General features: G+C 33.7%; 1 protein-coding gene across 1 annotated transcript in view; it reads left to right on the forward strand.

The window, feature by feature from the left end:
• Positions 1-18,053, forward strand: part of LOC129221878 (anoctamin-5-like) — a 74,760-nt gene that overhangs the window by 53,721 nt on the left and 2,986 nt on the right. The window contains exons 21-25 of the mRNA XM_054856246.1: positions 2,718-2,866; positions 6,945-7,097; positions 8,646-8,698; positions 13,012-13,202; positions 15,499-15,604. Coding sequence (XP_054712221.1) covers positions 2,718-2,866; positions 6,945-7,097; positions 8,646-8,698; positions 13,012-13,202; positions 15,499-15,604 — 652 coding nt within the window. The remainder of the gene's footprint in view (positions 1-2,717; positions 2,867-6,944; positions 7,098-8,645; positions 8,699-13,011; positions 13,203-15,498; positions 15,605-18,053) is intronic.

The following is an 18,053-nucleotide window of genomic DNA, read 5'->3' on the forward strand; positions in this document are numbered from 1 at the left end:
AAATATGAACATTTTGATCGCCGTGTAAATTGAAATGTCACCGGTAAACAAATGTACGGGCTTTATTTTCTATGTAAATATTTAATGTTTTCTTCTCTTTACCCAATGGGACTTCTACTACCTAACAAAATGATAAATAATTTGAAAAAAAGAAAAAATATTTGTGGTTCAGTACTGTAATTAAGTAAAGAGGTCAGAAAATTTTGTTCGCCATAGCTAAGACTAAAATGTACGCATTATACGTGAAATTTTAATTTGATTAGATAGCAAACCAAACTTAAGGAACAAACTGATTTAGCCGTGATTTTGTATTAAACGTGTTGATATTAAGAGAGTTCAACTGTATTTACAAACTTAGCTGCTTTTTCAATGTAGATTTGACTATCAAAACTCAACATGTATCGTAGTGTGTGCAAAAGACTGGTAAATGTTTTGCTAGATAAACCTTATCATTACAAATGAACAGTAACTCATAATGATAGGATTTATCCTAGACTTCTACAAGTCTCCTCACAGTGCTGTAGCTAGGAACAGGCCTTCAGAGTCAGAGGGAAAAGGACGGACTCCGGGAGTTTTAGAGCCTTCAACTCTGACTCCTTTACCCTCGAAATCAGTCAAACTCCACAAGCACTGGTAGAGTTGCAGACTTTGAGGAAAAATGACCATCTCCGACCCTAGGAATTTTAAACCTTTGACTCCTGACTGACTCCCTTACCACAGAATCAATCTGACTCAGACTCTGCAGTCCTGGTTGCGAAAGGGGATACAGAGGAACTCCGTTCCTTGGAGTATTTAATTAAGTATATTAAAAATTGTAAATTTAAATTGGTTTCATACCACTTTTTCTTTAAAAGTGTACTTTTTAAATTTAAGCTGGTCGAAGCGATCTAAACTGCTTTTTTTTTTGGATGTGCAAAAACCTATTAACCATGATAGTACAAAATCCCATTGCAAATTTGCTCCCATCAGTTTTTTAAATAAAAGTTTTTAAACATAATTATGATTGTAGAAATATGTTTTTGCCCGATTGCCTATTAAAGAATATGTTGCTTGTTGTTGTTGCTGATCCCCTTGATCTAGACACCTTAGACCAAGTTCAAAAGATCATGTCGCAATAAAAGATGGAAGATAATCCTACTCTCATCCGACAGCTGCCCCACTAAGGCGCTGATACAACAAATAATATGAGAGGGAGAGGCAATAGCGAAGCATGGGCAAGTAGAAATGTCGAAGACCAGACTTCTAATGTGGCCAGACCTTAACCTAGCAGTTTGCACAAGTCTTGAGCAGGTCTTCTGCTAAGGCAATCCAGGATGCTCTGCGGTGTACCAGTCGTGCTCAGGTGGAATCCTCCAAGTGAATTTTATTTTGTCAATAAACATGGTATGAACCTCTGAGACTTAAAACTGATGATGGGAGAATGGAAAGGTTACTGCCTTTTCCACAGAGAGTTTGTCAGCGGCATCATTACCAGGGATGCCAACATGAGAGGGGATCCACTGTAAGCACACAGAGCCTACCTCGGACAATGTAGCCAATTTGGAAACAATATCTTGCCCCAGGTGATCACAAATACATGACCAGTTTCTCAAGAATTGAATGGAACTCTTGCTATCAGTCAGAATCCACACATCACAAATACCAGTGTCCAAGGCGAGGCCCAGAGCTTCATTTATGGTAATAAGTTCCGAACGAAAAAGAGAACTAAAATCAGGATTTCTGAAGCTATATTCCTAAGACTTGTCCTTAATTCTCATACAGACACCACTGCCAGTTCTTCTCGAATCATTAAAGAATATAGACGGAAGTAGGGGGAATTGGCACTGCCATTTTGAATTTTAGGTGCATTTTTTTTTCACTTTTGTTTTCTATCCCAGAAACTATTTACTTTCAAGTAAAATCCTTACTTGATAAATCAAGAGCATGAAGTTATTTTTAAAAAGATGTTTTTTTTTTTTTATTGTAGATGTAAGAGGTGCTGAGAGATTTAATGTCAAATTTCATTAATTTTTCTAAAATTATTTTTTTTCCCTCATTTTATTTCTCGGACTCTGCAATAGGCCTACAAATCACTTTTCTTTTCAGCTCAGGTTCAAAATTCACGGACTTTGCAATTTAAAATCTCCACACCTATAACAGCTACAATAAAAATTAAGCACTTTTTAAATGTATTTTTATACTTTTTAATTTATCAAAGGCAACCCAGTAGAAACATTCCTTTAATCATTAATATGTATAAAAATTATGTTTTGTGTGCAGGAAATAGTCTTAGACTATAACATATGAGGCTTTGAGAAGCGAAGGGATGTAAGTATTTGTTTTCAGGTTTTGAGTAAAACTCGTTTAAAGATAACATCCTAGGTGGGATTTCATTGAAACTTTTTTCTAAATCATGCCGTATAGCAGCAACTACCAGGGCCACTAGTACCATCTCTTGCCTCAAGACAGAGGAGAGGTTCACCTACCATGTACTGGTTATCTACCATGTGTTACTACCATGTGTACTGGTTATCTCCAAATTTTTTAATTTTGCCACTTACATCCCTTTGCTTCTCACTGCCTCATATGTCCTTTAAAAAGATGCATCCCCCAAACATTTTTTTCCTACTACAGCATTGTCTCCTCAGAAATCAAGTGAGGATATTATTCATAGCATCTTCATTAGAAAATGTTAAAAGACTGCAAACTATTTTTCTTTTATTATTATTTATTTTTAGATGGTTGACTTGGCTTTATCAGTGGTGGCAGCTTCGTAAGCGACGTCAACACAGCGGAAACAGGCATCACGTACCGACCAGATGGGAAGAAGATTACGCACTTGCCGAGTGGGGTCCTACTCACCTGTTCTTCGAGTATTTAGAAATGAGTATGTTTTAGCTTTTATTTCAGTGTGTTATACTGAAATTTACACATTGTTTATAAGGTTTGACAGGTCAGTGTGTTCTGTTGAGAATTTTGGATGAAAGTTGCTTAATTTTTAAAAACACAAAACTTGTTTACTTGGTTGATTAAATTCATCTATTGACACCAAAAAGAAATGTTTTTTGAAAGTACAATTATAAAAACTACTAATGGTATATAGCAGCGTTTCTCGCCTTTTTTGCCCTAAAGACTGGCAGAACTTTTTGAAAAAAATTCGCTGACCGGTCAGGTTTTTCCCCCTTTTTTTTTCTATTTAGTTAAAAAAAAAAAAAATTGACTTGTGGAGCCAAAAAAGTTTATGCCCCTTTCTTTCTCCTTTTATTTTTTTTTCTTTAATTAAATAAACTTTGACCCGCGGACTAGTGAAAAAAGTTAGCAAGCCAGTGAGAGTTATTTATTTTTTACAAAGTACAGTGAAATTTCTCCGAGTGGCCACCCCTCCATTCCGCAAAATTTTGGCCGTTGAGAGGGGGTGACTGCTTTAAAGAGTTTTTATTACATTTGCAATATAATTCTATAATACACAATATAAGCAAGACGAATACACAGAATGAAGTTTGAGACCGTTCTAAAAGAAAAATAGTGTATCATTTAATTATTGTTTACATTTTTCGAAGAAAGGATACAATTTGTGACTTAAGTTTTTAATCTTCTCCAACAATTGTTTTTCAAATCCAATTCAAAATGTTGCTTGTTGCAATTCAAAATGTTTTTCAAGTCAAAATGATAAATAAATTGTTATTTGTTTGTCATAGCATCTAAATTTCCAATGACATTATTTATTATCCCCAAAATCATTTCAGTTCAAAGTTTAGGTTGCTCATGATTACAAAACTCAAATTGATTATTGGAGGCCAAATTAGTGCCTGAAAGGCATAAAAATGCATTTGCTCAAAAGACGTTAAATACACGCAGCAAACTGATTAGTTAATTTAAGCCAATCCCAAACTAATATTATATTTGATTGAATAACGAAATTTTTCCTGACTCATTAACCAGAAAATGTTTCTCTCAGTCGGAGTGTATCAAAGCTCTCCATTGCTGTTTTGTGCTGCAAAGAATTTGAAATCGTGTTTTATTAATTCTCTTGCTGATTTTACGCGTTCATATTGCTCAGAATTTCAATACGTAGTTCGAGATTCATAAAATGATCTCCCGCAGTGTTGTTTGCAACTCAGATTACACGTATACACTGACCAACTAATAAAATAAATATGAGTGTTATTTTTACTCCAAAATTACGTGAATTCGTTAAAGGCCAATAAGAATTCTCCTCTTTGAACTGAAAAGCTGCAGTTTAGAAATAAAAAGTGTATAGATTTTCCTGAAAAGGGGAATGGATGCATCCACTCGGCGGCCATTCAGAAGGGTTGGGTCGCCGTTGCTAGGGCTGTTTTTAACATTAATTCTATGGGCTAAAAATTCTGTGCCTCAAAAAAGTGGCCATTATTTAGACGAGTGGCCACTTAAGACAGGTGGCCTTTTGGAGAGGTTTGACTGTAAATAAATGAAACTATACTTGATATTAAAGAACTGGCACAAAACTTTTAATTGTAAAGATAGTAGACAGCTCAGGGGTTCCCTAGCTTTTTTGAATTGCGGCACCCATTGAAGAATAAGAATTTTCTAACGCCACCCTAGTGTATCTTTGTTACATTATATGCATCAATACTTTATGCATTTTGTGGCACCCTTCACCTCTCCCTATAGCACCCACTTTGAGAACCCCTGAGATAGCTGATTATTGTATTAAATATACATAAGAAAGTAAGCATCGGAGAACAGTTATGGACGATTTTAAATACGAATCACAAAATTCATGCAAAAATGTCATATGGAATATTATGTATGTTTTGTTTTTTTTTGTTTGTTTGTTTTTTTATTAGAATTTTTTGCCTCATTGGCAAGAAAAGTCTCTGGAGACATTTGGAAGTTTTTTGGGGACTGTTTCGCTGGACCACCGGTTGAGAATCACTGGTATATAGCATATTTAAGTTTTAACATAAGCCTGGTGCTGTATAGTCTACCTCAAAAATAAAAGTTGTTTCAATTGATGCATGTTCAACAATCAGGGGCCGAAATTAAAAGGGGAAAAAAGTAAAATTTTCCATCAATGTGTAAAAAATGGCAGTTTTATGACCCAAAATTTACCTTAAGATCTCTTTGGATTTCTTAAAAATTCCAAAACAAAGCCCTTATGTGAATTCCTGAGCAAGAAAGGACCTCTGTACCAAATTTGGCGAAGATCCAGTATAAATTGGATTTTTATGAGGAACATACACACAGTCACACACACACAACCATTTATAGCACATATAGGACTCCAGAAAACATAACTTTTGAACGCAAATATTTTTCAATCTCGAACCTTTTATTTTCTTTTTTTTCATCCTTACATGAAAGTGTTACCTACTAGAAATAACCATAAACAATGGCCAAGCTAAGTTCCAATAATTTTCCTCATACATAAAAAAAATTAAATGCCTTGTTCACGGGAAAAAAAAAAGAAAAACTTTTAATCTATAAAAGTCAAGGCCATTGTAATATCAAAGTAGTAATTGTGCAAACAATCAGCTATTTTAATGATTAGTGGGAATATAATATTAAGCTCTCATAATTAAAGTACGTATTGATTAGTAGTTTCAAATGTATGTTAAGAAATAGTATTTAGTAAATTTGAGGATATACTGGCAATTTATAATTTTAGTAGAATGCCTATTATTGATGTATTTCCTCTCCATCATTTATTTTCACCTCAGAAATAATGACATTGATAAGGTCTGTCACGGAGGTGAAGAATTTTCCATTAATATAGGCCATATAGATATATTTTTCAGGGAGAAATTGTTTTTCTTCATTGCTACAATCTGCACATGTTAAGCATATGAAAACATGTTCACTTCTTTTTTTACATGAATTTACATCCACATGTTCACTTCTTTTTTTACATTAATTTACATCTCTGAAATTCAAGTTCATGGAGGTGAGAAATCAGAATAACTATACTAAGTTTTTGAAACAAAATCTATCTCCTTTTGTTTTTCGACAAAAATCTTACAACTTCAACTATGGCTAAAAATAAACAAGGGGGCTTTCTTGTATCACGGAAAATAAAATTTGATGTCATTACTGCCACGTGTTAATGAGGAATGGCATTTTGTGTTTAGGTAACGGAGGTGAGAATTAATTGTGTGACATGACTCCTTGTCCTACTAAAGCGAACTAAAACACAACATTAAAAAAATAAATATACTTAAACAATTAGTGTTTGAGACACTTGTGAAAGGAGTAATTAAAAAATAAGTGTGTACATTTAATTAAACAAGTTATTAAGTAACATAAACAGTCACACAAGGTGTGACCTGGCACGAAGGTGAGAATTCACATGTTGTGAACCAGAAATATGCCAAAATAAAAATTATCATTGAAAAATTGTTGCCAGGTTTAAATAGATGTATTTTTGATGAAATTAAAAAGCATTGTTAGATGAATTATTCCTTAAAGGTTTTATTGTGAAAAGCGTGTAACAGAAAAGTTATACTTTTTGAAGAATGACCCATATATAGATAGTCTCACTGGACCAATAGTGCTAGCAACATACATTAGTCCCTCAGTCTTATGGAACTGTCATCTTGCTTAATATATTATTTCAAAATTAATTATGTGGTTAAGTTTCAGTTTATGAATTATTAATCTTTGAAATTATAAAAGAGTCGTATGTTTCACAACATTTTCCTTAATTTCTTTTAGAGAATCTAACATCTATATATACAGTGAAACACCGTTTATACGTTTATCTTTTATACGTTTTTATCAATTACACGTTTTTTAAATTGGTCCCTGCAGATTCTAATACACATTAACGTACACCTATTATACGTTTTTTCATTTATACACTTTTTCATACGGTCCCTTCAAAAACGTATAAGCTTTGCTTCACTGTAGTTCTGTGATAGAAATTAGTTATGATCGAGAACTAATAAATATTTTCTAATAATTTCAATGTATACTTTTATTTTTAGTTTTACAATTTGGATTTGTGACCATCTTCGTTGCTGCTTTTCCACTAGCCCCACTATTTGCCTTGCTCAACAATATTTTAGAAATTCGGCTGGATGCTCGAAAATTAGTGTGCTCTTACAGACGACCTGTGGGAGTAAGGGTGCAAAACATTGGTGAGTTAATTCTCTTATTTCAGAACTATAAAAGCTAAGGCTTTTTTTCTCTTTTGCTTTAAGTTTTTTGTATATGCTATAATAACAATAAATGCATCTCGCCTACCATCAGGCCTGCAGAAATTGTCATAAATGTTTGTACACAATGTGCTGCTGCACTGGTACTTGTAACTGTGTAACACCTGATTCTGTATTACACATGGTTTTTTTGTTAGTTACTTGTTCACTTGTTTTTCATGCTTTGTTCATATGTAAAGTCAATCAAAAGTTATATTTTAAATAAAAATTTAATGCTCTTGCTACAAAACTCGTGCAAAGATTGCTCGTAACTGGTACGTAGTGATGTAAAAATGATATAATAAATAGTGATACAGGCATAAAAATTTCATAATTTAGAAAAATTTTCAAACTATTAAGTATGCATTACTGATTTAAAAGACAAAAAAAAAAAAAAAAAAAACTAACAAATGAACATCACATCATAATTTTTTGTGCTTATTGTAATATTTGAGACTAAATCATTTAAAACTACTATTGCATAAAACCTTGATTTTTCTCTAATACTTTTTTTTTTTCACTTTTGTTGCTGGAGTGTAATATGTATTTTTTGTGGTCTAGTGTTTAGGGTCACTGTCTTTTATACCTATCTTTGAAACCTGGCTTGGGAAGAGCCGATAACTTCTCTGATGCTGTGTGGCAATTCAAAAGCTATATGCTAAAAGTAGGGAGATGTTCAAGAAAAACTTTTGAATATTGAATGCCTTTCTGCCCTCTTAAACTGCACCCAAAACTTAGATGTAACACTCTATGTAGTTCTATGTTATACCTTCTTGCAACTGCTTTTAACTCTTAGTGTCTATGCTGTTTAAAAAATGTCTTGATAGTTTACTAAGCCATAGCTATTTTATTGGCACACAATTAAACCTGTATAAGGGTTGTGAGCTGATTTTTCTTTCTTGTTTTCAAAAAAAGGAATATTTCCTTTTCTGCACTTTACAGATTGATCTGTTCTTCTTGACTTTCAGTCAGCACCATTAGGTTGTTGATTAACAAAATAATGCTGTTCTTGGAGATGATTGCACTGAATTTTTGCTCCATTTCTTAGTTTCTGTGTGGGTAACTGCCTGGCCGGATGCAGAACTAGTTTTTGGGAGTCCCAATTTAAAATTGATTTTTCCTTACTTAAAAATGCTTTTAACTTTTCTCCTGGTGATTTTACAGCTTTGGTGGTTTTGAAATCTAGGAGAATTAAATCTTCTAAAGATGTATTTTTTGCAGGCTTTAGAATGAGACTGAAATTAGGAGAATTTTTTAATTATTTTGGTAGAAAAAGCCATTTAATTCCAGTGTTCAGTCTTAAAATTAATTTGAACTGTTCTGTACTTTTTGGTGTCCTTCCCCCCCCCCCCACAATGTTCCTTCTCAGGTACCCAAGTACCTCCCTGCCAAATTTTGTCGAGATCTGATGTAAATTGTTGGTATAGAGTACATACATATGTATTTTCTGTTTTATTTATATAGATTTTATAAGAATGTTTCTTGTTGTAGGTATATGGTATCGAATTTTGGACTCCATTGGAAAGTTAGCAGTCTTAACAAATGTGAGTAATTAAAATTTGTCCCTCATAAATAATAATGGTCATTTGAATCTGGTTAAAAATAAAAATTTGCTTATAGATTATTTCATATAGAATCTGAAATAGCTTTCAAAGATGATTTTTAATGTAAGGTTTTAAAGATGTTTTAAAGTTGTGTTTGAAAATGTACCCCCCCCCCCCCCGGAAAAAAAATTAGTGATACTCGTATGGTGTTTAAAGAGTCTATGGTGTCAGAGCTCATGGTCTCTGCCCATTTTTTTCCGATTCTGTCGTTCGTCAATCTTGATTTCTCTTGCATAGATCAACGAAACTTAGATGGCAATTTTTGTTTAAAAATAAATCGACAAATCCAACGTTAAATAGTTGTTGTATATTTAGAAAGTGACTATGACTTTATGCTGGAAAACATCTATAATGACTAGACTAGCAGAATTCAGTGGGAAAATCCACTAATTTCTATCTTTAATTGCAAAAGGCAGTTTTTTTTTTTTTGCTGAATTCTGCCTTTGGATAAGAGCGGCACAATTTGAGGTATGGCGACTCACAGGAGATAAATAACCTATTCGGCTAAAATTTTTATCATTCGGCGAAATTTTGAGTTCAATTTGTCAATGGGGCACCCTTGCAATCGAAAATTAGTGAAATATGCAGATTTTACTAATCCAGATTTCAGAAATCATGACACTTGCTAAGTACTGTAGTTATGTTTTTTTATGTTTTATTTAAAAGATATCTTAGGTTTCAAACCAGTTTTAATTGAAATAAGGTCACTCTAATCTATTAGCTTAGTAATGTACTCTAATATTTTAAAATACATTAACAAAAGTATTTTTAAAACCTTATTGTTACTCATTTACTGCTTATTGAACTTGGAAAGAGTTATTTGTTCTGCAATTTCGTGTCATTATAAATCAAACTCGGATATACAGTTAGCTCTCTGTTGAACAACTTTCAAGGGACCACAAAAAATCGTCCTTAAGTAGAAAGCGTTTTTAAATAGAATACTTTTAACACTATTGTCTGGAAAAGTGGTTAAATTCCAATTGTAAAGAATAACATCATCATTCACTTCAGCGGATGTGCCGGTACGAGCAGAATATTGAAAATCATGGCGACATCGCCATTTCTTTTTTTTGTTTTTGCTCTCTGGTTTAAAAATACATCATTATTGGGGCTACACCCACATCATTTCAGTCAGACATGACCTCTCCTCATGGAGAATATTTATCTTCCCGAAATTAGCTTGGAAAAGGCAGATGGAGAGGGATTGATAATTCCTTCCATACTCTTCAGATCGTTACACTCACGTCCACCCATTGCGACTTCGGAAACACAGGTCTCCCTCCTATCAAAACTAGCCATGGACTCCTCAGGAAAATCAGAAACATCCCAGCAAAAAAAACCATGCAGTCGCATGGAAACCTGATATTCATGCACGACGTCACTTAGCGTTGCGAATGGGAACGCGGGAAAATGACATCACCGAACCGTGACCACGCCTACAGCCAATGAGCGAAAAAGGCGGGAGAACAACACATCACGGGAAGAAGGAGGCAAAACATGGCCGCCAAAACTCAGAAAAGACGCCATTAAATTACAGAAAATGCGAACACCGGAAATAAAAACATGAATTGATGAAAATATATTTGATTACTATATCACAACTATAGTGGACCATCTGGGACCGTGAAAAGCTGTTGTTAAATAGAGCGTCGTTAAACAGAGAGCCAACTGTATTTTGCATCGTAACTTCTTTTTGGAATATGTCATAACCATTAATATATATAATATACATCATGCTAATAGTATTAATTCAATAAAGCATGTAGTGAAAGCTCTTGTAATTTATTGCTGAATTATAAACCAAACCCAATGGCATGCTAGACCATGAGAGCCAAGGTCTACTGTGCCCATCTCAGTTTTCCTGACCAAAGGCTCTGGGGGACTTACCCTGCTTACACCCGAAAATACGGTACTTTGTTTTCTGATTGAAGTTTTGAAATAATACTAATAATTCACAATTAAAATTTAGAAAAATGAAGTCTTTGACTAACACTTTTCGAATTTAGCTGAAACTTTTAGAATTTGGCTAAAACTTTAAAATTTTGGCTAACTTGTTAGCTAACAATTTAAAATCCCTAGTGTGTGCCCTGCATGTTTGTACTGTTGGATCTGTGATTTTTCCAAGCCGTAGCAAATCCTGAAATTGCCACCCTTACCCATTTTCCTTCAAGTTTTATATTGAGTTTCAACAAAAGAAACTGAAGAAATAGGCTGAATTTGTCATCTTTGGCAAGGGCCCTCAGCTTGCTTCCCCGAGATCCGGCACTGGTCACAAGTATAGTAGGAAACTAGTATGTTGTGGCCATCACGAAACTTTCTTCTATATTTTTCCTTTTTCTGATCCCTCCTCATGCTTGACGAGGAAGCAATATTCCCAACAAAAACAAAATTACACATGCAAAAACTTGACGACCATCCCAATGTCTGAATTTTTGTAATAACAAAACAAAGAGCGAAAATTGAAAGTTACTTTAAAAGCCTTACTTCAATTATTTACAAATATTTTATTTATTAACAAACATAAGATGGCAACAGTTAAAAATTTTAAATCATTGAGATAATATTTCCGATCATTTCCATACAATTAAAATCACGAGAAATACGCAGACGACAATCTATTACGATTTATCTTTCTTATTGTTGCATTAATAAAAAAAAATTTTTATTCGCAAAAAAAAAAAAAAAAAAAAAAATCAACACCTCTTGGAGCGATCGGCGTCAAAATTGAACCAAAGCCTGTTTACGTATGGATTCACATATATTCCAAATTTCAACCAGAACGTAGCATTACTTCTTGAGATAGGGCACTCACAATGGAAAAAAAGAACGAGCGATTGCGCTACCCCCCCTTTTAGCTGTTGACACCAAAATAAAATCAGCTCTTATATCCACTAAGGGCTACTTGTCAAAAAAATTTTGTTTGATTCCGTTCGTTATTTCTTGAGATACAGCAGTCACAATTGACGATAAAAAACGTTCTATAACTCAACCCCCGTTTGAGCTATTGACACCAAAATTGAATCAGCACCTGCTCCTGTTAGGGGCAACATATGGACCAAATTTTGTTTGATTCCGCCAGTTACTTCCTGAGGAATAGCAAGCATGCGTAACTCAAAAAACGCCCCATTGCTCCACCCCCCTTGGAGGAATTCGCGCCAAAAACTAATGGGCACAAGTTCACATAGGGGCACATATGTGTACCAAATTTCGGTCAATTTCATGCGATAGTTTTTGCTGTAGAGCGGCCACAAAAAACTGGTCACACACAGACGTGACACACATACACACACACACACACACACACACACACACACACACATACATACACACACACAGACAGACAGACATTTTCCAAAAATAGTCGAAATGGACTCAGCACACCTCAAAACGTTTGAATCCAATACTTTCTTCTATATATTAGATATAGAAGAAAGTAAAAAGAAATGTTGATTCACTTTATATGAAAAATGACTAGTAAAGTAACAAAAAAAGAAAAAAAAATCACCAATAGAGATTTGGAATTGGACAGCACATAAAAAAACATACTGATCATTGATGTTATGTAATCTACATACCCGAAATAGGGAAATTGCATGGTAATTTCCATATCATGGATGAATGTAAGATTTATAAATTCAATGATTTCAACAGATATTTTTACTTTTGAAAATTGGTGACTAAACAAAAGTAGCTTTAATGCAACAACTCAAACAATCCTGTGTTGAACCTGAATAGCTGTAAACATGGTTGTTTGTGATTGTTTATAGTTTCAAATTCTATCTATTTATTTACTTACTTATATAAATATATATGCTTCATTTACTTATGAATTGGTTCATCGATTCAAAATTTTGACCTATATCATTTAAAAACATAGGATTGTTGAAATTTCTCAAACCTTTTCATTCTTTCGCTCATTTTTCTGCATTGAAAAAAATATTTGTTGCAACCCCAAAGCACACATCATGTTAGTAGGTGCAATCTAGCGATGTTTTCAGTTATAATTTAAATGTATGTGTGAGTGTTATTAATATTTTTTATCAGTTGTATACATGAAGTATCGTTTTTTACCTATTTTTCGGGATATCCGCCATTTTTGCTTATCCGTGGTTACTGTGTCACCCTATTCCGTGGATAATTGGGAGTTTACAGTAGTTATTTCTGAAACTTTAACTTTATGATAATATGTTTATCACACAAAAGTAAATGTGTCAATCCTAACGTTTTATCTCACATTTCACCTTTCATACTAGGGAGTCATCATAGCTTTCACCTCTGACATGATCCCTCGCATCGTCTACCGCTTCTCTGTCTCCAACAACCAAACACTGCATGGATTCGTTGATTATAGTCTGTCCTACTTCAACACGACCGATTTTCCCGAGCAACCACAGCCTTATGTACTGCCAGGTACAAAAGAAGTTGTTGATGTTGATATTTGCAGGTTAGTGCAACATTGAAATACATTTACAGTATTCTTTGCTTTCGGTCGGCTTGTCGTTTAGTGCGGTCGGGAGGGGCAATTGACCCCTCCTGGCTTTGAGAAATCAATGCATTTCCACGTATTGTTGCCTCGGAGCAAACATAGGACATCTAATTCCAGAAACAATAGAAAGAAATCCTACTGTTGTTCTGAGGCGACAATATGTGGGTGCGGTTTTGTTGTTTTTCAGTATAATATGCATCAAGCGTCTACCCTTTGATCCCCCTTTCCCCTTTGGAAAAATGCCAAATGACAAGTCTGACTAACAGCAACCTGTTTTCTGACACTAGTGTGTCTTTGTTTTTTTGTATTAAATACTTTTTCTATCATGATTTCACCTTATTTCTTTAACAACTAGACAAAACTCTGAAACTACTCAAGCCAAAGATTGGTCTCTTTGTATGATTTTTTCTCATTACTTGTCATGTTGAAAAATAACTGACAAATCCTGGTCAGTGCTTGCTGGATCCTCGGATTTTTTCGAGCCAGTGCAAATCATAAAACTGCTGCCCATACTCATATTCTTTCAAGTTTTTATATCGAGTTTCAAAGATGAAGAAAATGGAAAGGGAATGATTTTCCACCTGGGGAAAAGGCCTGGCTTGCTTCTTTCTGAATCCAGCACTGATTCTTGTAAAAAATTATCAGAGCATGTTCAATAAATGTCTTATGTTATGGTCCTTAGTACCAGGGCTGCCAAGTCCAAATTGAACTGATTTTGAGGTAAAGGAGTCGAAGGTTTAAACCTCTAGGAGTCACAGTCAATCATCTTCTCCCAAAGTCTACAACTCTGCCTGTATTTGTGGAGTCGGACTAATTTAAGGATAAAAGAGTCGGAGTAGATGGCTTTAAAATTCCCAGAGTTGGTCGGTTTCTCTCCGATTCTGCGGCCCTGCTTAGTACTATGCTCTGACTTACCGCTTTTTATGAAAAATATGTTCTCTTATCTTTTACTCTATATCTAAAATGATTTCAGAGAAATTATTCATTATCTCATTGCAGATGGTGGGAAATTTTTCTTACATCTGCCAACACCTGTTTGCTATCTAGTGCTGTAGTGAAAATTATCCCACTTTTTAACCAGGCTTAAAACAATTGTTTCTTCTGTAAATCAAAACTAAAAATAACCGCTCTATAAATTGGTTATTGATGCGTCATTAACGACAGAAGTCCAGTGAGTGGCATTTCAAGATTAACATCTCCTAGAACAGGGATGCAGATTTTTGAAACAAAGTTCCACAAAGACTATTCACAACTCCAGAGCTCGAATACGGTACTTGCGGTGATTAATAACACTAAAGAAAAAGGTAAAACATTCCATTCCACGTGTTTTCTTTGGGGTAAATTACAGGCTTCAGACAGTTTGTGGTGTAATCAGGGGTGATTGTGTTTCGGTATTTTACCGAATTTTCGGTATTTTCGAACGTATTTCCGGTATTTTTATGTCCGAAAATACCGGAATTATGTTTTTTTTTTTTTTTGTGCTTTCATCTCCCTACCTCCGCAATTTCTTTTAATTTTATAATACTCATCAAATATACCTGCAAGAGCCTTAAGATGGACACCTATCCCTTAAGATGGACAAATGTCAAGATAATTTTGTATAACACCGGCTCAAAAGTAACTTTGTAACCCATTAAAAATTTAATCAAATGTACACACACTATTTTGACTCAGAACTATTTAATACTATGGCAAAGGTGTACTTAAGTAATAGGGGCCAAAGATTACCTCTCCCCCCCCCCCCCCCCGTTCTGGCTTTGAAACTTTCAGGTATTTTTTGATGAACTCACAATCACCCCTGGGTGTAATGTAATTTAAGAACAATAGGAAAGAAAGCTTCCCACAAACACGATGAAAAATGACTGTCATTCGCTAAGCGTCAAAGCAAGTTATAAGTTACGGCATTTGTTTGTTTTACCTTTTTCATCTGCCATTAGACAGTGACTGCAGCGCCCCCTATAGTTTATTGGTGTTGCGAATAACTAAGGAGTGGAGGCTCTGTTCAAATCACAAAAATGCACACATTCAGCACAGTATTTAGAGATATGTTATTTATCTCAATTTGTGGGATACATTGTGGAACATAAAATTATTGTTCTTATAATGGAACTGTTTTCAATTTCAAACAAAGTATGGGCATAAATAGCATTGATTAATTCTGTAATAATTAATAATCTTAATTTAATTCTGTAATATCATTTTTTGTGCTTAACATGCTTTAAGCATTCAAACACTTTTAAATTTTGCATTACAGGTATCGAGATCATCGCAATCCACCTTCTTTTACTGATAAATATGAGTACAGTAAAGAATATTGGCATTTACTGGCTGTACGATTTGCATTTGTCCTGATATTTCAAGTGAGTTGATATTTTCATGCTTCGTATCACTTCAAAAAACAGTTGTAGACATTTCTTTGCTTTCAATAATAAACTACTAATTTGATACTGTTGCATATTTGGTTTTCTGCATCAACAAATGAAAACCAATGTTGTGCATAAAAGTGCATTTTTGCTTTAAATTTTTAACAACAATAAGGTAGAAAAAATGTCTACTCTCAAATTCTTTTAATGTCAAAAAAAAAAAAAAACTTTATTTTTATACATATTTATTCACTTAAAATGTGATAAGTCTTTTGAGTTAATAGGCTGATATTTTATTTTATTTATTTATTTTTTTTTTACTTTATAACAAAACTTGATAAATAGTTGAAATGAAAATAATTGGGTTCTTTTAGAGGTTTTAAGATAGATTGTGCAGTGAAAAGAATGTATGTGTTCTTTCGCTTGCACACGGAAAAGCAGCCTGGATGTGGAAAAACCAGATGCATGCAAAGTGTTAAAGGCTTTTGCAGACTAAATTCTTAGGATGTGTGCCAAAAAAAATCATACTGCTGATATGATGTAGTTAGACAAAATTTAAATAATGATGACTATTAGTGTTGCAGATACACCAAAAGAGGTGATTGCGAAGATTCATAATAAATATTTTCTATTTTTAAGGAACTGTTGTGTTAAAAAAAAGAAACTTTGCCTTGTTCAAAATAATACTAATATAAAAACAATAGTAATAAAAATTAGCAAAATAAAAATATATATAAATGAAAAACTTCTGCATTTTTTATTTTGATTTTTCATAATTTCCTGTGAATTTTCTCACAGATTCGCCAAATGTATAATAAAAGTAATATCATTACCTTTAAATTTTGTTGCAGGGAAGTCAGAATTACGATCTAAAAACAATAGTTCTATAATTCCCTACAAAATTCCTTTAATTAATAAAAAAGCTCACCAATCCATAAAATTTGTTCAAATTTCTACTTACCCGGGAGGAAAGAAAAGGTTCAGAAACTCTAAGTAGATTATTATTATAGATGTAACCTTTTATTCTACCTGTGCGATATAAAGTGAAACTTCGGTAAGTCGAACTTCAATGAGTCAAAAACTTCGATTAGCCAAAGTGAATTCCGTCTAACTGAATGGAGAATTAATGTTATTTATTTTCAATAAGTTTTGTTGATTGGAAATATTCGGTAATTTTATTTCTTGACTGTCATCAAAGTTTCCTTGTTAACGTAATTCTATAAGCAGGGGTAGAAGTGACCGACTTGTCACATATAGGACATTTTCCACAAAAAATATAGGACAAATATAGGGCACATTATATGAATAATTTTGCTATGAAAAAAGAAATAATACATATCATATATTATTCAGTTATTCTTATCAATCATTTTGTTTTAAAAAAACCTCAAACACAATACCTTACATCTATAATGACTTTCCTGTAGTTAAAAGAATAATTTTTGAAAAAAGTGTACTTTATAGACTAAATAACTAAACAAAATTTGAACAAAGATAATTTTTATTTTTTTCTTCCTCACTCATGACCCAAGTACTAATTCCACTGCTCTTAGATTTTATATCTAAACTGAACCTTTTACCACTTGTATTAAGAACAAACAGAGCTTGAGAAGGATGATTCTGACGTTTTTCAGAGTTTTCTTTATGCTTGAATGTTTTAGAATGCTGCCTTAATTGCGAAAATCCACTATTGCTTATGGGCACTGAACAGTTGCAAAAATGGCAAAAAGCAGTAAAATCATCTTTTTCTTTAGTGCACCATGCACCCAAATTTGTAGAATTAATGTCCTCCTGGTTCAACAACTCCACACGAAATTTTGTTAAGCGATGCGATTTCGCCATTATAATTCCACTCATTACAATGAAACTACGTTTTAACATCATAAGGAACTAACCATTCCACGATCCCAAAATTCCACAAAAAGAAAAGATTGCAAAAAGAAAATTAGATCATTCCGATCAGAAAATGCACCGATCACAAAAATATACCAACGAAAACCATGATGGAAAACAAAACAAACGGCTGTTGCCGCCCCCCCCCCCCCCCCCCCCAAATGTAAAATTCTAAAACAACTTCAGCATTAGTTCTCGAAACTCCACCCACTATAGAGTGACGTCACATTGCTGTAGCCAATGAGAGAAGATGCCTGTTGCAGAATTTAGTCAGTTGAGTTTTTTAATTTGAAATTCGTTTGGGCACGTACTTTCAGCGAAAAATCCGATGTCAGAAAGTTTATTTACCGTTATTTTCAAAAGATATATATGGTATAAAAAGGGAATATAGGAAATTTTTGAAAAATATAGGAATTATAGGACGATTTTGATGCTTTTTTTGAAAATATAGGAAATATAGGACTACTTCGACCCCTGTATAAGTCGAAATCTTTTCTTTTTTTTCTTCTTCCAAAAAAGTATGATCAAAAAGTAAGAAATAGTCTCCTTTGCC

The sequence above is a fragment of the Uloborus diversus genome, chromosome 5 (assembly GCF_026930045.1).
Source record: "Uloborus diversus isolate 005 chromosome 5, Udiv.v.3.1, whole genome shotgun sequence".
Lineage (NCBI taxonomy): Eukaryota > Metazoa > Arthropoda > Arachnida > Araneae > Uloboridae > Uloborus > Uloborus diversus.